Here is a 21,430-nt window from a genome sequence, read left to right as displayed (position 1 = left end):
GTTCCCGAGGCGCGGCGGCCGCGGCTGGGGGCGGGGAGGGGGGCGCAGGACCCCAGGCTGGGGTCCCGGAGCCGGAGGCACGTGTCCCGGGGCGCCGGCGGGGTAGCGCTGGCCCGGAGCGCTGCCCGGACCTGGGCTAGTCCGGGGGCCGGCGCGGCGGGGGCTGCGACTGCTAGGCGGAATGAAGGGCCGCGGGGGAGGCGAGCCGGGGGGCGCGGGGGTTCTGAGTGCCGGAGAGGGCGCGGCCTGGTGAGGGCTGCTGGGGGTGGGGGCCACGGAAGGTCAAGGGCAGCGGCTGGGGGCGCTGCCGGCGGAGACGTGCAGTGCCGGGGGCGCCCGAGGGTTGCGGGGGGTCGGGAGCCCCAGACTGGTGGCGTCAAACAGGCGTGGGGCGTTGGGAACTTGGGTGGGAGGTTGACGGTAGGCCAGGCCGGTGCAGGGGGCGTCTGGAGAGCGTAGGGTGTTATGGGATGGGGAGGGGGGGCGTCTGGGGATATCAAGGTGTTGAGGGGCGACGGGCCAGCTGTGGGGGAAGCTGGCCCGGGCTGGGGTCGGTGCTTGGGGTGGGGGGAGGGCTATTTATGCGAGCGCAGGAGATTGTGAGGGTGGGGGCTGGGAGGGTCTCAGAAAATGGGACCCGAGCCCGGAAGGAGCAGGCAGGTGAGGGTTAGGGAGGGGATGCTGTGGGTTAGAATGACGGCTCTACCACCGCCAGAGCTTGGGGCCTGGGGGAGGCGGACAGTTCTTGATGGTCCAAGGAAGAAGCCGTGGGGGTCTCGACCACTCCTCCTCAAAGGAGGCTACTTTGAGAAGGTGGTAAGAAGGCCTGAGGAGAGGAGAAAAGGCTCCCAAGGAATGGCTTGGGTCAAGGTCCCTGGTGTTGGGGGCGGTGGTATTAGGTTCAGTGTATGGAAGGAAAGCCTTGGGGTTTCTGGGTGGCTCCCCTTAGGAGAAGGGACAGCTGGAGGTGGGGAGCTCTGGTAAAGATTCAGTTATTTTTCCCTTGGGCTCTAAAAAATAGTCTCCCCAAGATCTCGGGGGTTGTCCCCCTGAAAAAAATCCCAGCACCAGCTCTGGACATTTAAGCAGATAAAGCCCTAGGTTCAAATCCTGCCTCCTGTGGTTGGCTTGCTCTGTGACCTTGGGCAAATGGCTTTGCCACTCTGGGCCTCAGTTTCCTTTTCTGCAGGGGGAATGTTCCCTACTTCCCCGGGGTGTTTATAAAGATTAAATAATAGTTAATAATAACTAACACTGTTTGAACCTGATGCCAGGGCTTGATGAGTGGGTTGTTAAATCCTTTGGACAAACCAGGGTTGTTACTCTACCCACCCTGTAGATGAGGAAACTAAGGCCTGGAGCCCCTGAGTCACACAGCAAGTGATCGGCGGTGTGGAGAATGGAGGCAGAGGAGATTTGAGGGGCTTGGTGGGATTCTTACCCTCATCCATTCTCCCCACCAGGGCCAATTCCCATCCCCCCAGCAGCATGGCATCCTGTGCTGAGCCCTCTGCTGCGGACCCTGAGCCCACTGCCCCGCCACCTGCTGGGGTCCCACCACTTGAGGACTTCGAAGTGCTGGACGGGGTGGAAGACGCAGAGGGCGAGGAGGAGGAGGAGGAGGAGGAGGAGGAGGATCTGAGTGAGCTGCCGCCACTTGAGGATGTAGGGCAGCCCTCACAGGAGGAGGCCGAGCAGCCCGGGGCCCTGGCCCGAGAGTTCCTGGCCGCCATGGAGCCAGAGCCTGAGCCCGCCCCGGCCCTGGACGAGTGGCTGGACATCCTGGGTAAGGAGCAGGGGTGGCTCGGGTTGACCGACAGGGCCTGGACAGCTCAGGTTCAGGAGTGACCTTGGCCTAGGCCCTCTCCCCCTGAGCCTCATTTCCCCATCTCTGTTGAGAAGGAGGTTGGAAGTAAAACATGTGGTAACCACGATGATCGCCAGCCATAGGCAGTTGCTCGAGACACTTCATGTTTATGGCCTTTTCTTGCCTCCCCACCCCATGACTTGCTTTCGCAGAGCTGTTAACAGGGCTCAGAGAGGCTGAATCACTTGCCCAGAGCTGCACAGCCAGCACAGCAGGCACTGGCAGCTCCCAATCCCCACTTTTCTTGGCATTTGTCTGGCAAGTGCCTGTCCCCAGAACAATGTGTCCTGAGGTCAAATAGATCTGTGGAACATTCCATTTTGTTCACCCCTGTGTCTGGTTCATAGTATTCATTAGTGTGCTAGTTGTTCAGAAAAGTCCTGCAAGAAAGAAACTAGGAGAACCCACACATGTGCCACCCCCATGTACCCCATCACAACAACTCTAGAAGATAAACACAGCGCTACTAGTTCTGATATCTAATACACTAAATAATGCTAATGACCACACAAATAATAGTAAAACATTATTACTACCATCATTAGTGCTAATGATACAGTAATATCAAATAATACTGGTACTGGTAAAATCTAATTGGTACTGATTTCACCTCCACTACAGATATAAACCTTACTGCGCCTAAAAATAACACCAGGTGATATTTACTGAGCATTGGTTCTGTGCCAGGCCTGTGCGTCATCTTATTTTATCCTCAAAACAACCCCACAATGTAAGTCCTACCATATCCCCGTTTTACAGATAGGGGAACAGGCTCAGAGAGGTGAAGACACTTGTCCAAGGTTGCACAGCCTCCTTGGCTGTATTAAAGTTTGGGAAGCTCTTCTCTAATGATATTAAGAGCTGCCCTGCTCCCTGCCTGAGCATGAGGATGGCTCTGTTTGTTTATATTCGAGCCAGCTGCTTTCTGAAGTCAGAATTCAGGCTTCTAGACAAGGAAACTGAGGCCTTGAGGGGGGATGTGATTCTACATCCCTGGGTTTACCTGGGTGAGAGGCAGTGCCTGGTTGAGGTCCTACCAGCATATCCACTATTAGTGCCCAGAAACCTCAAGACACAGGGGTCTCTTGGCATCCACTAGATCATTGGTTCTCAAACTGGATGCAGGGGCATGTATAAGTTGGGGAGCACTGCAGAAATTTGGAACACTCTAGAATATTCCATAGTATTAATAGATCTCTCTGCCCCTAACCTTTAGACTAGGGTCTACTCAGACTCATGGTAGTATTTTCTAGACCAGTGGAATATTACGGAATACAGGTACTTGTTGGAACATGGGTGACTGCAGATGATGTCAGTCTGACGTGCCCCATAGGTGTAAGCCCTCTATTGCCCCAGCAGTTGTCATGGCATGACAGTGGGTGTCATCATTGCGGGGGCTCCTTGAGTGGATTCATGAGAGCACGGGGCCTCATGCCTGGTACTCAGTAGGTGTTGGCTGTGGCCATTTGGCCATTCCTAAGATCGTTTGGGGTATGGAGGGGAACATAGTGGTCTCTTCGGCAGCTGGAGGGGGGCGTTGGGGGCTACTTTTGCTTATAGGTCCTTCTGTGATGTGGTGCTTTGGTCGGGACACAGTCCTGGCATCACAGGTGCTCTGCTAACCAAGCAGACTACTCACTAGGTGTCACCAGGATACCCCCGATCACCCCATTTCATGGCTGGGTAAATTGAGGTCCACATGTCACAGGGCTGAGATTGGAACCGGAGGAGGGAGGAGAGGGTAGCTCCAGAGTCTCATTACTGGGTATCCCTGCTGCCCTGATTGTGGTAGGCAGGATGGCTTTTCTCAGCCCTTTGTCCTCACTGAGCCTTGACTTTCTTTTTTTTTTCTTCTTTTGGCCACGCCGCCTGGCTTGCGGGATCTCAGTTACCTGACCATGGATTGAACCCGGGCCACAGTAGTGAAAGCCCGGACCCGGAATGCTAACCATTAGGCCACCGGGGAACTACCTTGGTTTTCTTAAGATAACAGACCAGCCAGCGTTCACTGAGCCCATCCTTGGAGCCAGTATCGTCAGTCCCCAAATCAATCCTTTCATGCTCAGTGTCCAAGCCGGGGACACCGAGGCCCAGAGGCATGGGGTCACCTGCCCATGGCAGAGTCACCACTGAAAACTCAGCTTGTACCCTGGTGCTGTGCCACCCCCAGGATAGGCAGGGCTGGGGAGGGGGGAGTGCCCAGGGGGCAGCTGCCCATCTGAGCTGCTCAGTGACAGGCTGCTTGTCCCTGCTCCATGGCAGGGAATGGGCTGTTGAGGAAGAAGATGCTGGTTCCAGGCCCACCAGGCTCAAGCCGCCCGGCCAAGGGCCAGGTGGTCACCGTGCAGCTGCAGACTTCGCTGGAGAATGGCACACGGGTACAGGAGGAGCCGGAGCTGGTGTTCACTCTGGGTGACTGTGATGTCATCCAGGTGGGAACGGTGCAGGGCCTGGGCAGTTCTGGGTGGGGAGGGGCTGGGGTGAGATGCAGGGGAGGTGGTGGTGGTGGTGGCGGCCGGGTGGGTGGGCACTGCTGTGTTGCACCTGGACCCACTCAACTCATGCCGCTCCCCTCCCCGACCCCAGGCCCTGGATCTCAGTGTCCCGCTCATGGACGTGGGAGAGACGGCTATGGTCACTGCTGATTCCAAGTACTGCTACGGCCCCCAGGGCAGGTGAGTACCTGCTGCCTGCAGGGGTCCCTGTGAGGGTGAGGAAGTGGGTGGGACGGGTTGCTCCCCCATCTCACCCCATCTAGGTGCACATTTTATAGAAAAGGAAACAGGCTCCGGGAGGGGAACTCCCACACCAAGTCACGGAGCTCAAGAGTAGCAAGAGTTAACTTCCCTTGTGTTTTTACTGAGGAGGGGGTGACGGCCCTTTCCCGCCTGTTCCCACTGAACCTGGTGTGTCTGGCGTTCAGTCATGGTGGCCGCTGGGTCTGAGTGCTGTCCCCACCCCATCCCCCAGCAGGAGCCCATACATCCCCCCACACGCGGCCCTGTGCCTGGAGGTGACCCTGAAGACTGCCGTGGATGGGCCTGACCTGGAGATGCTCACGGGGCAGGAACGCGTGGCCCTGGCCAACCGGAAGCGGGAGTGTGGCAATGCTCACTACCAGCGGGCTGACTTTGTGCTGGCCGCCAACTCCTACGACCTCGCCATCAAGGCCATTACTTCTAGTGCCAAAGGTGACCGCCAGGTCGAATCCCAGCACCTCCTCTGCAAAGCCATCCCCACTAGTGCTAGAAACTTCAAGCCACAGAGGGCCCCAGATTCAAAATGTTCTAGAAAATTCTAGAATACGGATAGATGTTTATGCCTAGTCTTTAGATATTTCTAGACTTATATCCCAGGTCCGTGGACTGTTACGGAGTGCAGGTAGGTGTTGGAACGTGGGTGACTGCAGATATTGTCAATCCATGATCAGGCCCTCGTTCACTTAGGCTCCATTTTTGTCGACTCCTTGGGAGTGCCCTGAGGACGGCACTGGTCTTGGCCCGTGTTAGAGATGGGGAAACTGAGGCCAGAGAGGCCTGAGGTCCCCCAGGGAGTAGGTGGTAGAGGCCCCAGCACTGGCATCTTGAAAACCCCCCATTTCCTGTGACTGGGACGCTCAGAGACCCTTCCCCCCGAGTCTCCTCCAGTACCAGCTGCAGCGGGGTGGGCCTAGGCCTGGGTCACATAATCCCTCTGCAGATGGTTGTGGGCGGCTGGCGGTGTGGTAACAGTGGCTGTAGTTGAGTGCTGTCCCCCAACAGTGGACATGACATTCGAAGAGGAGGAGCAGCTCCTGCAGCTGAAGGTGAAGTGTCTGAACAACCTGGCAGCCTCACAGCTGAAGCTGGACCACTACCGTGCAGCGCTGCGCTCCTGCAGCCTTGTGCTCGAGCACCAGCCCGACAACATCAAGGCGCTCTTCCGCAAGGGCAAGGTGAGCTACAGCTCACAGGCAGCAGGCGGGCAGGCTGGCTCCCTGACCTCAGAGCAGTGGCGCTGGTCCCAAACCCTAGATTTGAGATAGGCACAGGTATCAGTCAGCCAAGCTCTCTGGGGTATAAATGGGGAAACTGAGGCTCAGACAGGTGCAGGGGTGTGGCCTGGGTCACAGCAATTCATTGACTGAGGCCAGATTTTTTTTTTTTTTTTTTTGTGGGCTGCACTACACGGCCTGTGGGATCTTACTTCCCCAACCAGGGATCAAACCCATTCCCCCTGCATTGGAAGCGTGGAGTCTTAACCACTGGACCACTAGGGAAGTCCCCTGACTGAGGTCAGATTTGAACCCTGGGTCTTAGGTTCCCTCTACTCCCCGACACCGCCCTTTGGCCCATTGGTAACTGTTCCTTGCATATAACCCTTTGTGACTCCCATCTCCCTCAGAGTAAAAGCCGGGTTCTTACTTCAGCCTTTAAGGCTCTGAGCTATCTGGTCTTCCTCCTGCCATCATCTTCCAGTGTACTCTTGCTTTTTTGCATGCTGCATAGCTTCTCCACTACTTGTTGCCTGGGCCAGGTCTGCTCCTACCCCCGTGCCTTTGCACAGGCTGTGTTCTCTGCTTGAGATATTCATACCTCAGATACACCTATGGGTCCTTCTCTCACCTCCTTCAAGTCTTTGCTCTGATGTCACCTCCTCAGGAAGTCCTCCCTACAACACCCACCCTGACCCTCTGCCCTGCCTTCATGTTTCCTGTGTCACTGTCAGCGTGGCCAGGTGTCATGCCTCTTGTCCATCTCCCTTACCAGAAGGTGGGGATTTTGTATGTTTCCTTGACTGCTAAATCTCTAGCCCTTCAAACAGAGCCAGGCATACAGTAGGTGCTGAGTAAGTGCTGGTAGAATGTAGGAGTGAATTTGGCCTGAATGGATTTGACTTTAATTGCTTTTGTCCCCATCTCTGTTCATCTTCACTCTGTTGGGATAGGGGGTGCTTTCAGCATTTTTTAGCAGTAAACCAAGGAAACTGAAGTGCAAGCAAATGCAGAGTCACCTAGTGTGTTAATGAGAGGCCTGAGCAGGCCAGCCAGCATTTTTTAAGTACTTTTTGTGTGTAGAGTTCTGCATAGAAACGGAGAGGAGAGAAAAGATGTTGTCCCTGTTTTTCAAGGGTTTAGAATCTTCCTGTGGGGAGTGAGACCGTCTGCTCATGTAGCCTTATACATGTTTGGGTCTGCTGGTTGAAGGTGATGGAAAACTACTCAAATAGATTCAGCCAAAGGAATTGACGACGTGTGGAACTGCCAAGTCAGGGGTAACTGGCTTCAGGCACAGCTGGATCCAGGTGTTTAGAAATGTTGTGCAGGTGCTGTGTCTGTCTGCCGCATTTCTCTCTCAGGCAGGCTCCTCTCTCAGGGTGACCAAGATGCTCCGTCCTGCTCTGCCAAAAGCTCCAGGCTTCCATCCCTTCCACTTAGCAACTGGCCTCTCAGTGGTACCAGCAGAGTTCAGGCTGGATCTCACTGGCTGGCTTGAGTCACATGCCTGGCTCTGAATCATTCGATGTGGCCAGAGCTTTGGCAGCATCCATTTGGCTTCTCGAGCCAGCCGAGGTGGTGAAGGAGGAGGAAAGACCAGCACCTGGGTCTCCTGCACAGGATGAGCCAGACACCCAGGAGAAGGAGCAGGTTAGGGGAGTGACACCAAGCCTGGTGGTCTGCTCATGTAGTCTAAGGGCTCAGGGGAGCAGTGTACGGGTGACTGGACCCCCGGGGCACTTGCTAGAGATACATTTGGGACTAGTCAGGTGGCCAGGAGCCTGGCAGGGCTGGGTCTCTTGAAGGAGAACGTGGCCCACCGTGGGTCCAGGATGATATACTCCCCACTTCCTCCCACAGGTGTTGGCCCAGCAAGGCGAGTACAGTGAGGCCATCCCCATCTTGAGAGCAGCCCTGAAGCTGGAACCTTCCAACAAGGTGAGCAGAATGGGGGCACCCTGGGATTTGCTGTGCCGGCCTGTCTAGGAAGTTTTTCCTGTGGTCTGCCCCTTAGCCTTCTTGCTGTGGCTCTCCCTATGGTGTTTCTACCTGGGAAGTGGCAGGGGGTAGGTAGCTGAAGGGCCCCAGCCCACCTGCTGAGACCCTTATTGACCCTTGCATAGGCAGTCTGGACTCACCCCCAACAGGGGTCCCAGAGGCCAAGGGCACTAGCCAGCCTGGCCAATGCCAGTGTCTTCAGCTTTCTTCCCAGAACCTTCCTCTCTCCTGGCCACCCTTGCTCCACTCCATCTTCTGGCTTCCTAGGAGGATGGAGATAGCAGCCCTCACTTCGCCGATGCCCAGAGAATAGCTGACAGAATTCCCATGTCCCAGTGGTTCCAGCCCCGAAGGGCCCCAGAGCCCCAGAAAGGCAGACTGCTAGCAGTGATCGTTGGCTTCTGCTGCCACCTGCTCTCACAGACACCCCCCTCTCACAGACGATCCATGCAGAGCTCTCAAAGCTGGTGAAGAAGCACGCGGCCCAGCGGAGCACTGAGACCGCCCTGTACCGGAAGATGCTGGGCAACCCCAGCCGGCTGCCTGCCAAGTGTCCTGGCAAGGGTGCCTGGGTGAGCTGGGGCCGGCGGGCACAGGGAGGCTCCCAGAGTAGGGGCAGGGGCTATGGGCAGGGTACGCCATGCAGAGGGAGTTTCTTCATTTTGCAAACATTGATGTCTTCATGAACTGGGGTGTTGTGGACCATGCTGGGGACACAGAGAAGCCCCAGTGCTGTGTGACCAGGACTAAAGCAGAAGATAAAACACAATCTGGAGGGCTCAGGGTGGGGCTCATCCAGAGGGAAAGGGGAGGTGTACCAGAGGAGGGGACATTTGGCTTGAGTTTTGATGCATGAGTAGGAGTTTTCCAAGAGGCAGGCAAGGCATTGTCAGGCAGTGGTTTCCTGGGAGGCCTTTTTGGGGCCTGTTGCTAGCTGAAGTGCAAGACATCCGTGTTGACCGCTGTCTAGCCTCCTCTTCCCTCTCCTTTATCCACAGTCCATCCCATGGAAGTGGCTGTTTGGGGCAACTGCTGTCGCCCTGGGGGGCGTGGCACTCTCTGTGGTCATCGCTGCCAGGAACTGACCACCCAGGTGGCTGCCATCCCCTCCACTCACCGTGGACCCCACCCTGCGCTCCCTAACTCCCCCAGGCTCCCTGTCCACTGCCCTAACTGGCCTAGCCCCCTCCTCTGGGGCGGGGGCAGTGAGGTTTGGGGGTCGTGTGGCCCAGCGAGCAGGAGGGACTGAGCCCTATAGGAGGAAAGTGAGGCAGGGCCCGGGCCCCACGTCCAGCCCGGAGCAAGGGGGCCGTCATTCCTCCAGACCCAATTCCCACCCCTGACCCCACCCCCTGGGTTAGGTCCCAACAGGGTCCAGCCTCAGTTTCTCCTTCCCAACAGGCCTGGGGGCAGCCCTTCCCCCACCCATTTTCTGTCCAAGCGCCAACTCCTCCTGCCCCGCCTGCTGCCCTCTGTCCAGGTACCCCACCCCCCACCCCCCACCACACACACAGTGAAATAAAGCCTCCCACCCCGCACCCTGCTGGCTCTGGAGCCTTCTTCCACCATCGCTTGGGGCTGAGCCAGAGACAGCCTGTGCCTTGTCCAGGGTCACACAGGACCGTGGATATGGCCAAGCCAGGACTAGAGTGGGGGTTGTCTGCTCTCAGGTCACAGCAAACCATCTTTACCAAGGGGGAAACTGAGACCTGGAATAGCGGGGCGTTATGCTCAGGGTCCCTGGTCAGACTCGGGGGGGGTTCACAGCTAGCTATGCTCCTTACCCCACCTCTCTTGACTCTGTTGCCTCATCTGAAATTGGGGACCTTGATGGGACCTAACTGGGGACTCTGCTGAGCCCTCAGTGACCACAGGGGTCTGGCTGTGCAGCAAGAGGACAGACCCATGTCTGGGCAGCAACATAGCCAGTGCAAAGGCCTTGGAGCAGCATGGAACCTTGTCTGTTCAAAGTTGATAAAGGTGGGTGGTCAGCAGAGCTGGACCCTGCAGGGCCTTGGGGGCTATGGGGAGGGGTTGGGTTTGATTCCAGGAGCTCCATCCCATCTCCTTTTCCCTACAACCCAGGGCTGTTGGAGCTTCTTTCCAAAATGTTGCCCACTGTCACAACCAGGACAGCCAGAGCCAGTGTTTGGGCCTTTATTAGCCTGAGTTCCTCTCACTGCTGCTGTCTCTGAGATAGACCACACAAGTGTTCGGCCTGCCCCCATCCCTTACAGTCCAGGAGTAGAAGCAACTGGCCACAGCCACCCAGCAGAAGGTGGCCATCAGGCCTGGAAACTAGATCTTTGCCCTGCCTGCTCCAGGCCTTTGCTGGGCCACCTGGATTACTCTCAGGGCATAAATTGGGGTGGCTTGGACCTGCTTCTCCTCTCCACCATTCAGCCCCCTTAGGTTTCTACCTTGTCCTCAGACAGGAAGGGGGCTCCATGGAAGGTGCTGGGGCGGGGACCATGGGTTGGCCAGGCTCAGGAGACCTGCATCTCAGGCAGGATACCCCCTCTTTCCTCAGTCTCCTTGACTTCAGACTGGGAAGCTGGCCTGAAGGTTGGCCAGCGGGACTGTGGGCCAGCTGGGGTGACTTCCTGGCCTGGGTGTGAGAGTCACCACCGCTGACATTCCTGAGCACTGATTGTATGCTGGCAATGGGGTTAGTCCACTGTTTACCCACAGCAGCCTTGTTCTGTGCCCATTTTTCATGTATTCTGGGGACAAGTCCTTTGTCGTATAGGTATATTGTGAATGTAGTTCCCACTCTGTGGCTCACTTTTCATTTTCTTAATGATGTCCTTCAAAGAGCAGATATTTAAAATTTGATGCAGTCCAATTTGTCAGTTTTTTTTCTTCCATTCCATGTGCTTTTTGTTAATATTTGCTGAGCCCAGCTTGTAGAGATTTTCTAGGTTTTCTTTTAAACGTCCTATGGCTTTAGCTTTTGCATTGAGATCTATGAGCCACTTTGAGTTAATTTTTGTATGTGGTGTGAGGTTGGGGTTGAGGTTCATTTTTTTCTTCTTTTAAAATATTAATTAATTAATTTGGCTGTGCTGGGTCTTAATTGCAGCACACGAGATCTTCGTTGCTGCATGTGGGACCTTTAGTTGCAGCACACAAACTCTTAGTTGCGGGCTTCCCTGGTGGCACAGTGATTGAGAGTCTGCCTGCTAATGCAGGGGACGTGGGTTCGTGCCCCGGTCCGGGAAGATCCCACATGCCGCGGAGCGGCTGGGCCCGTGAGCCATGACCGCTGAGCCTGTGCGTCTGGAGCCCGTGCTCCGCAATGGGAGAGACCACAGCAGTGAGAGGCCCGCGTACCGCAAAGAAAAAAAAAAAAACCTCTTAGTTGCGGCGTGTGGGATCTAGTTCCGTGACCAGGGATCGAACCTGGGCCCCCTGCATTGGGAGTGCAGAGCCGTAGCCGCTGGAGCACCGGGGAAGTCCCCATTTTTTTCCATGTAGCCATCCAGCTGTTGCAGAAACATCTGTGGGGAAAACTTACTTTTCCCTAGTGAGTTACTGTGGCAGCTTTGTCAAAAGCAACTGACCACACATGTGTCTTTTCTGGACTCTGCTCCATGGTGAGGGTCTCTGTGTCCCCTTGGCAGGTTCCACACTGTCCTGAAGACTGTAGCTTTTTAGTAATGATGGAGTCAGGCTGGGTGTGCCTGACTTTTCTCCACGGTTGCTTTGGTTGTGTCCCATTATTAGCTGAGCAGACTAAGGCCCAGAGAGGAGACAGCTCCTGTCCAGGGTCCCACTACCTGGAAGCAACAGGCAGGATTTGGCCCAGGTCGGCCTGCCTCCAGAGCACATGCTCCACCCACGAGCTGGTTCTGCATCTTACTGCAAGTTAATGCCAGGAGATGAGAAAGGCCTTGAATGCCATGGCCAGATGTGTGACTTTAATGTGTTCACCCCCTTGGTCATTCCATCCTCGGTAGTCTGAACAGGGTTGGGGTGAGGAGCCAGGGCATCCAGGACGAGGGGCATCGAAGTTGCCCTAAAGGCACAAGGAGGCCTTTGGTGGGTGGCAAACGGTGCTTGCTCCTGGTTCAGGCATAGCATGTGCAAAGGTGTGCTGGCTGGATGGTGCGTGGTATGTTCAGAGGACAACTAGGATGGATTCTTCTTTCACATCAAAACGTATACCAGTGCCTTCTGTGTACCCTGTCTTGGGCGATGACTCAGCCTGAACTTGCCCTCGAGGGGCGCGACTCTCAGTGGGCTGTGAGTTGGAAGTGAACATGGTAGAATGAGCTTTGCGTGTGAGAGCTCATGTCTCCCGAGCACTTCAGTGGGATGACCTTTGCATACTTCCATCTCATGTCATCCTTAAAGGACAACTTCCCGGTGGGGAGTGTTGGCTGGGGTCACCCAGTGTGGAATCATCAGTGTCTCTGAATGCTTGTGCTCTATTTCTCCTCCTCGTGGAACTCACCTTTACTCCTCATCATGCAGATGGAGCTGGTTCCCCACCAGCCTTCAGGGGTGGATCTGCAACCCAGGCCTGACCAATCAGAGCATTCTAGCCCCCTGGCCACAGTGATTGGCTCCTGGGTGGTCACGTGACACACAGTGAACTATTAAAGCCTTCTGTGGTACTTCTGCTGGAGCCATGAGGGCACCTGGAGCCCCACCTGCTTTAGAGTGGTAAAGAAATAACTCATCAGGCCTGGGTTGTCCAAACTATGCACATTTAAAGGACTGGCCCTTGACTGGCACCTGGGAGGTCACCTCTAGACTCTTGGAATGTCCTGACTGGTATAAGTGTTTACCTGAGGTCGTGGGCCACACCAGATAGTCCATGCTAACAATATGATTTAGGGTGGGGGCTTTTGGCCACATGGTATCAGTTCAACCTCTGGATGGGCTGGAGACTGAATTTCATCGCATGGGTGGTCAGCCATATCTGCATGACTGACCCCTCCTCCCCAACAAAAACCCTGGACAAGGCTCGGGTGAGCTTCCCTGGATGGCAGTATTCCATGTGTGTTGTCACAGCCATTGCTGGGAAAATTCAGTGCTGTCTGCAACCAGAAGCTTGTGCCTGGTTTCTCTTGGTTTCTGCCTTATGCACCCTTTTCCTTTGCTGATCTTTATCCTTTCGCTGTGATCAACCACAGTCACGAATGTAACAGCTTTTCTGAGTTCTCCTAGTGAATTATCAAACCTGAGGGCGGTCTTGGGGATCCCTGACAACAGATGTCTTTACCCCCATCCCGAGAAGAGCTGTGAGCGCCCCCCTACCCATTGCACAAATGAGTCCTGAGGCCCCAAAAGGTAGACTTGCTGGCTCTGAGGTGCCCAGCTAAGGGAGCACCGGAGCAGGCTGCTTGCTGGCCACCCCACCATGCAAAGGGGCCAGCTCCAAACTGAGTGTTCTCATGGATCATCACGTTCCCTTTGCTGCAAAATTGTTTGCTTCAAAATCCCAAAGGTCGGGCTTCCCTGGTGGCACAGTGGTTGAGAGTCCGCCTGCCGATGCAGAGGACACGGGTTCGTGCCCAGGACCGGGAAGATCCCACATGCCGCGGAGCGGCTGGGCCCGTGAGCCATGGCCGCTGAGCCTGCGCGTCCAGAGCTGTGCTCCTCAACGGGAGAGGCCACAACAGTGAGAGGCCCGCGTGCCGCAAAAAAAAAAAAAAAAAAAAAAAAAAAAAAAAAAAAATCCCAAAGGTCCATTTGCTCTGACTTAGCATCTCAAGTTTCAGGAAGTTCTGGGACAGATGTGCACAGATGTGTCTCTAAGGGCTGTGCGTTGCAGAAGTTTTAAGGAGTTTCTAAGATTTCTCATCCTGTGTCATCCCCGGTCTGGAAATGTGTTAGACCTCACTCCCATGATTGTGTTGTTATTGGGCACAGTTTACCTTAAGATAACCTGGGTGGGCCTGACCCTGCTGGTTGTAGAAGAGGAAGTCAGAGGGATTCAACATGAGGGAGGTCTCTATTGCTGAGATGGAGGGGGCCACGTGGCCAGCGCCTGAAAGTGGCCCCCAGCTGACAGCAAGGAAGTGGGGACCTCAGTCCTACGACCACCAAAAAATGAGTTCTGCCAACAACCTGAAGGAGTTTGAACACAGATCCTTCTCCACTTGAGCCTCTGGATAAGGACACAGTCAAGCCAATACCTTGATTACAGCCTCATGAGACCCTGAGCAGAGAACCAGTTAAAACATACTAGACTTATGACTCACAGAAACTGTGAGATAATAAATGTTCCTTATATTGAGTCACTAAGTTTGAGATACTTTGTTACACAGCAATAGGCAGCAATAGCAAACTAATACATATATTAGCGATAGCCAACTAATGAATAGTGGGTGTTCATCCCAGTGCGGTTTAAAAACCCACAAACTGCAAAGAACATAAATGTCTAACGGAAAGAGGTTATGTACATAAACTCTTGTAAACCCATTAATAATAATAACAATTTCCATGACGATGCCATTTGCCTTTGGTCTAGGGCCAGGCTCTTGGGTAAATGCTGTTATTATCCCTATTTTATGGATGAGCAAAATGAGGAACAGAGAGGGTGAGACACATCCAAGGCTACAAGGGGTGAGGGTCAGGCTAGTGTCACTGTTCCCATCACAGAGCTAGACCTTTTTCAATGGGCTTGTTAAGTGGAATGTATGTTGAGAGGCTACTCAAGGTGATCAACTGGCTTCCAATTTCTTGGGTGACCTAGTTCTTAAAGGCTTTTGGAGAGCATGCCAATGCCTGATGATTTCCTCCATTATCATTTCAGGGGTCCTGTTGGGAGCCACTGGGGCATTCAGTGTAAAGTGGAGAAAAATCAATACTTGTTACCAAGCACTACAGCCCATGGTTGCATTGTTCCTAAGTCTTTTAACTTCTCTAAGGGCTCAGTTTCCTCATCTGGCAGATGGGACCAAGCCACTGTATCCACCCCGAAAGGCAGTTGTGGGTGCCAGACACTGAGCACAGAGCCTTGTGTGTTTTAAACACTCTACGTGGGGTGACTCTTACTAGTACTGTTGTCTGTTTCTCAGATGAATCCACTTACACTCAGAGAGGGGAAGTGCCTTTCCCAATGTCACACAGTAAGCTGGTCAGCACTTAGAGCTGGCTCCTCCCATATTCTACTCCATTCAGCAGTCTGGCTGTCTCTCCCCTCCCCATCCTCTTAACTCCAGACTGCCTGCTCCACAGCTACCCTTCTTGCCCTTCTGTGGCCCTTCTAGGGGCAGTGCAGCCCTGGCCTGCTCCAATATTTTCCTGGCCCAGCCTCCGGATACGCAGTTGGCCACAGCAGTGGGTAAATGGGTCAGCGTGTCTGAGCAAGTGCTCGCATGTTGGTGGTAGGATGATCTGATCCTAGGTGAAGGGTGGAGGATCCCAGAGCTTTGGCCCTGAGCTCAGACAGGCTGGAGTTGGAATCTCTGCAGCAGTATGTAAGACCTTCCAGATTCTCCGAGCCTCGCTCTCCTCATCCCTGAAATGGGCTGATAGCTGTGTTGTGAGGATTAAATGAGATCATTTATTAATTCAACACATATTTCCTGAGCACCTACTCTGTGCTAGGCCCTGTGCTGGGGTTGTTCAATGAGGAAATACAGAAAGGGACCCAGGTACCAGAGGCAGGATGAAGGGTAATCAGGAGGGCTCTGGATCAGAAAGATCCAAGTTCAAAGTTCCAAGCAGCCCATTCACTGGTAGGGTGAATATCGTCACATGTTGCCTAACCCTTTTGAGCCTCAGTTTCTCCATTTGTAAATGGAGATATTAATGACAGGTATGGAAAAAGGTTTCACAGAATCTAGCATTGCCTTTAGGGTCAGCAGTTCATGATCGGGGGTAAAGAGATGGTAGTGCCAGCCTGGCACTGGTGGGCAGAACTAATGAGACCACCTGGGTAGAGACATACACCTTCACCTTCCTGTCTTGCCTCAAAATATTCATTCTATGACCACCGTAAATTAGATTCAAGCGAGAAGGAAAACAACTCAGGAACTTTTTGCAGGTCAGAAGACCCAGGAGCCCAGGAGGAGCTTTCCTGGGCAAGCCAGAGCTGGTCTTCAGCTTTAGTTTCCCCACATGTAAAACAAGAAATTGATAAAATGGCGCAGTTCCTGTGAAAAACAGTTTGGCAGTTTCTCAGAAGGTTAAACATAGAATTACCATATGACTTAGCAATTTCATTCCCAGGTATAGATCCAAGAGAAGGGAAAACATCTGTCCACACAAAACCATGTACATAAATGTTCACAGCAGCACTATTCGTAATAGTGAAAAAGTGGAAACAACCCACATGTCCATCAGTGGATGAATGGATAAACAAAATGTGGTTTATCCACACAATGGAATATTATTCAGTCATAAAAAGGGATGAAGCATTGATACAGGTAACAGCATGGACTAACCTTGAAGCCATCATGCTGAGTGAAAGAAACCAGTCACAGAAGGTCACATATTGTATGATTCCATTAATACGAAATGTCTAGAAAAAGCAAATTCATAGATAAAGTAGCTTAGTGGTTGCTAGGGCCTGGGGAGGGGGGTGAGGAATAACCTGCTTAGTGGGTATAGGGTTTCCTTTAGGGGTGATGAAAATGTTCTGGAACTAGATAGTGGTAGTGACTGCACAGCACTGTGAATGTACTAAATGCCACAGTATTGTACACTTTAAATGGGTTAATTTTATATGTGAAATTTTTTTTTAATAGGAGAACTGGACAACCACCATCTCTCAGGGCCTGTGGGGATGTAGGATTTTATTCTATTAAAAGTCTACTCTTGGGACTTCCATGGTGGTCCAGTGGGTAAGACTCTGCGCTCCCAATGTAGGGGGCCCAGGTTCAATCCCTGGTGGGGGAACTAGATCCCACACGCATGCCGCAACTAAGGCCCAGCGCAGCCAAAATAAATAAATAAATATTAAAAAAAAAAAAAAAAGTCTAGTCTTATTGCGAGCAAAGTTTACCAGCCCCAACAATTCCCCAACAACCTTAAGGAAGCCCCACCAGCCCAACCCAGCGTCCAACGCGCGCTCGGTTTGCATAGTCACGCCCACCCACTCAGCCTGCAGCTGGTTCCGCCCCCCCCCCCCCCCCCCCCCACGTGTTTTGCGCCGGCCTGGCCCCCTCCGCGCCCTCGTTGGGGCTCTCAACAGAAGCCAAAGGCGGAAGACTTGGAGAGACTGCATAAGTAATACATCACGTCAGCGGCTGGTGGGGCGGGGCTTCGACAGGCCTGGTTGTCAGGGTCATGAATAATACACATTGAGGCGGGGCCTGAAGGTGGGCGCGTGTCGGGGCGGAGTCCGGGCACGAAAGTGGACACCTCTAGAGTCTTGAGAGGTGGGGCCATCCGCGCCTTATGAATATGCAGGAAGTCCGGGCGGTGACTGTGGGCCTCACTAGGCCCGCAGGGTGGCGTGGCCAGCCGTGTCTCACGAATAATGCAGCACGTCGGCGCGGGGTGCGGCGGCGATTGTGGTTCTCGCTGGATCCGGAGGGGGCGTGGCCAATCGCGTGTCATGAATAATGCAGCGCGTCAGCGGGCGGCGGGGTGGGGCGTGGCCGGCGCGCCTCCGGCCCTGGAGCCGGGAAGGGGGGGCGGGGGAGTGATGGTCGCAAGATGGCGGCGCTGAAGGAGGCTCGGAGCTACGGGCTGTCGTGCGGGCGAGTGAGCGACGGCAGCAAGGTGTCCGTGTTCCACGTGAAGCTCACCGACAGTGCCCTGAGGGCCTTCGAGAGCTACCGCGCCAGCCAGGTGAGCGGCACGGGGCTTGGCGCGGCCGTCGGGGACGTCGGGGCGCAGGTCGGCCTCGCGCGTCCCTCTCCGTGGCGTCCTTGCCTGGGGGCTCGGGGTCCGGCGTCTGAGGTGCTGATCGCGGGTTCCTGGGCCAGTGGGGCGCGGGGTGGGCGCCTGTCCGGCTCGGAGCGCGGGGAGCCTCGGCGCGGGGAGACGACCCTGGCGGGCGGCCCAGGGCGGCCGAGGGGCCCGAACTCGCGCGCCTGGTCCGGGGGACGTCTGTGTCGGCACCTGGAGGCGTCCGGGGCCTTTCCCGACTTACCCGGCACCTGGGCAGGAACTCGTTTTTTCACCTGACCAGGGGAGGGGGTGGAGGCAGCGCCGTCCGAGCACGGGAGGTGGGGGTTTGGGACTTCTCAGTCTGGCTCCTTGCAGGGTGGCTGGTAGGGAAGGCTGACTGCACTCCTGGGGAGCAGCTTTTCCGTCTAGGACGCTGGCAGGGTGGGTCAGTGGGGCACTGCTGTCGGGGCATCTGTGGGGTCCTGTTCCGTTTGTTTATGGAGGTTGTGTCTACACTTGGGGGCCGTCTTTGATGCTTTCCAATGAGGCCTCTGGAGTTGGGTTCACTCTTGGTTCTTGTGAAGGGGAGTTTGGGCAGAACCTGACAGCTTGTCCCCAACTCCCTAGGTGAACCTGAATCACTGGACACCTTTAGAAAGTGGGAGTGTTTTGGGGAGGGAATTGCTGGCATGGTGCCTCTCCCAAGCTGGGAGCCTGTTGTGGGCACCTGGGGAGGAGCTCTGGCCACTGCACCTGGCTGCTGACTCAAACTTCTCAGGGGCCGATTTGGGCCCATCTCGGGAAGTTCGAGGCGTTTCAGTTCTGCCACCTGGCCCGGGGGGTTGGGGAGAGGCTTCTTTCTACCTTCTTTCAGGCCTGACTTTGGGGCACATCTGGGGCCCGTGGTCAGAAACTGCTTCTTCCCATTTCTGTTTGTGTCATGGCACCCTCCTCCTGTGTTGGGAAAGAAGTTGCAGGTGCCCAGTGGTCAGGTCCTGAGGGGAGGTGGTTTGGGAGCCCTTTTCCTCCTTTCCTGGAAAGTGGGGGCTTCATAGTCAGTGGCTGTAGGGGGAGGGGTCTGGCATCAGGTTCAGGGAGGCCCTGCCGTGTGCGTGTGTGTGCGCGCGTGTGTACTGGGGATGGGGGGGCCTCGGGCGGGTGAGGAGAGAGACTAACTAGGAAGGAATGTGGCTTTCTTCCTGCCCTGGACTTGTTCGGCACCATTAGCTAAGCTGGGAATTTCTTCCCCTGTTTTGTTCCCAGTGCCCACCCTTCCCGCTCTTCTTCCCCCTTTTTTGGACAATTTCCTTCCTGTCCTCATGTCTCAGTTTCCCCTTCATAGAACCGGGATTTCATCTTTCTAGAAGAGTGAGTTCTCACCTTGTCAAAAGGGATTCCCCAAGGTGAGGCTGGGGTGCCAATGCAGGTGAGGAGGAGGGGGCACGGTGGCCAGCTTGAACCTCCTTTCCTTGTGGAATTCCAGCCGGGAGTCTTTTTCCCAGGGCAGTTCTGACTTGTTCCCCTGGAAGGCAGGATTTCCTAGAAACAGCTGGGGGAGAGCTTATGCGTCATGTAAATAAGGTGAGCTTGGTACCTGGTCACTGTGAGTTCGGAGCCCCGCCTTCCCTGCCATGCTGCCCTCCCTTGATCTTGTTGTCCGGAAGGCCTGCCTGTGCGTCCACCTCATGCTGTCACGCTGCTATTTTTAATTTAGGGTGTTGGTTACATCCCCTAAGCTGGATCTTCCTCCTGTGAGGGTGAAGGTATAACTGTAGACTCAAGTTCGTCCCACGGAGAGCCCAGCTGTGTATGTTTGTGTTGATCAGCCGGAAAGGGCTCCCTCGAAGAGCTTCTCCTTCTCAAGCTACTCGTGTTAACTTGGCTGGCTGGGCTAAATTTTGAGGGTGACTCAAACTTTCATTTTTCTCAGAGGCTGACTTGTCATTTAAGTTACTTGGCAGTTTTGTATTTAATCTTATCCAGTGGGCAATGTAGTGGACTGAAGTAAAATCAGGGCAGCTTGGGCACAGTCAGTGTTCTTGGGTGGTGGGCATGGGGAAGGCGACTTGAAGAACTTGTTTGTGTGACTAGTGAAGTGTACTGGTTATTAACAAAACCCCATATGTTTGACTGTCAGTAGCGTCTAGAGTTTTCTGTTCTCTAGCGCTGTGGTTATATGGTTCGCCAGTGGCAACTTGTGGGGAGGGTTTTTACTTTTACAAAATTTTTACAGTTGCCCTTGAACAACACAGGTTTGAACTGCCCGGGTCCACTTGTATGTGGATTTTTTTCACTAAACACATACTACAGTACTAGGGGACCCACGGTTGGTTGAATCTGCAGATTCAGCACTCAGAATATGGAGGGCCGACTATAAAGTTTATAAGGGACTTTTGACTGCTCAGGGATTGGTGCCCCTAACCCCCGTGTTGTTCAAGGGGCAACTGTAATTGCAAAGAGGTTTTTACAGACTCAGATGTGGCAGGGACCTGGAGAGGAGCATCCTTCAAAACTTTCTCTGTGGCTCCTGGGAGCCTAGCTGTTGGAGTAGCCGGAGAAGTCCCTGACAGCTTCCCTCTGCAGAGAGGTCTGGAGTCTGAGCTGCCTTTGTACAGACCTAGTGACCAGCCTGGAACATGGTGGAAGGTAAAGATGTAGTCATATGTGCAGCTGCCACCGTCCAGACTTGGGCTTCACGCACTCTTGAGTGCATCCCAAGGCACTCCCATGGATCTCCCTTTTCACCGTGATGGGTTACTTCCGGGAGAGAAGAGAGGGGAAGCGTAAACACAACCCATCTTTCCAAGACAGCATCAAGCGCCTGTTCAGAGAAGTGTCCCTGACGGTGATTGAACGGAAGTGGCCTTCCCTGGGGCACCTCCCTCGACCACCTGAGTATTTCATCCTCGGATTTGGTGGGCTCTGTTGCTGAGTGATCCTCCCCTCCCCAGATTAAAAGGTCTTTGATGAAGAGTAGCATATTGTTGTTCACGAAAAATTGAGGGCCCAGGGAGGGGCCCAAACAACCTGGGAATTGGAGCCTATCTGGGTTTGAATCTCTGAATCTCGGCTCTACCTGCGTGAGGCCTTGGGTCAGTGCCTGACCCCTCCCAGTCCAGGTCCTCCTCCTCAGAGCTATGAGGATCCCAGTGGCTGCTCTGGATCCTTCTTCTCTTTAGGATTATGAGTGTCCCAGTACCTGACCCCTCCCAGCTCCAGATCCTTCTCTCCGGACTCAGGCCCCTGCCCTCTCTGAGCTCTGGCTCCTCCTCTCAGGGCTGTTGGGATTCCTTTGGCACACGTGCGGCCCTCAGTGCAGCCCTGACCCCTCCCAGGTTCTCAGCACTTGGTGTCGGTACTCAGGGCTGGTTCCCACCTGGAGGTTTGAGCAGAGAATATAGGAGAGCCTGGGCTCCTACATTTTCCCAAATCTGATTGAGCGCCTGGTCTGTACAGGGACACTGCTCAGGGGCTGGACATTTATAAGTGACCAAATGAGTCCCCGGTCTCTCGGGCTGGCATTCTAGAGGCAGGAGACAGATGATGAACAGGGTGGCACAGAAATCATCATGAAGAGCTTGTCAGCAGTCATTGTCAGGAAGGAAATAAAATGGGGCGATGTGAAAGGGCGCTGCCTAGGAGATGCCAGAGCTGAGGTCTGCTGGGCGAGGGGTCCCCTGGGGGGAAGGGGTGTGAGTTCCAGGCATGGCACATGCATAGGCCTTGAGACATGAGGGGCTGGGGAGGGTGTTTGGGCAGGGGGCAAGGCCCAGGTAAAGACGTGGAGGCAGCTG

General features: G+C 54.5%; 2 protein-coding genes across 4 annotated transcripts in view; both read left to right on the top strand.

The window, feature by feature from the left end:
* Positions 1-9,375, top strand: FKBP8 (FKBP prolyl isomerase 8). Of its 3 annotated transcripts, none has more exons than XM_065874200.1 (9): positions 1-77; positions 1,464-1,786; positions 4,130-4,299; positions 4,454-4,542; positions 4,838-5,058; positions 5,629-5,801; positions 7,704-7,781; positions 8,282-8,413; positions 8,840-9,375. In XM_065874200.1, the coding sequence occupies exons 2-9, from the start codon at positions 1,489-1,491 to the stop codon at positions 8,924-8,926; spliced, it is 1,248 nt and encodes a 415-aa protein (XP_065730272.1). In that variant the 5' UTR covers positions 1-77; positions 1,464-1,488; the 3' UTR covers positions 8,927-9,375. The 3 variants fall into 3 exon arrangements, with proteins under 3 accessions (XP_065730272.1, XP_065730274.1, XP_065730271.1); XM_065874202.1 differs by lacking the exon at positions 1-77 and adding an exon at positions 606-660 and having other exon boundaries at positions 4,841-5,058; XM_065874199.1 differs by lacking the exon at positions 1-77 and having other exon boundaries at positions 1,486-1,786; positions 4,841-5,058.
* Positions 9,376-17,459: 8,084 nt separating this feature from the next.
* The window catches only part of ELL (elongation factor for RNA polymerase II), an 83,572-nt gene continuing 79,601 nt past the window's right edge, over positions 17,460-21,430 (top strand). Inside the window, exon 1 of the mRNA XM_065874666.1 lies at positions 17,460-17,594. Within this exon, the coding sequence (XP_065730738.1) occupies positions 17,460-17,594 (135 nt within the window). The remainder of the gene's footprint in view (positions 17,595-21,430) is intronic.

This window comes from Phocoena phocoena, chromosome 3 (assembly GCF_963924675.1).
Source record: "Phocoena phocoena chromosome 3, mPhoPho1.1, whole genome shotgun sequence".
Taxonomy (NCBI): Eukaryota; Metazoa; Chordata; class Mammalia; order Artiodactyla; family Phocoenidae; genus Phocoena; species Phocoena phocoena.
Note: the sequence above shows the minus strand (reverse complement) of the source record. Positions and strands in the feature narration are given on the sequence as shown.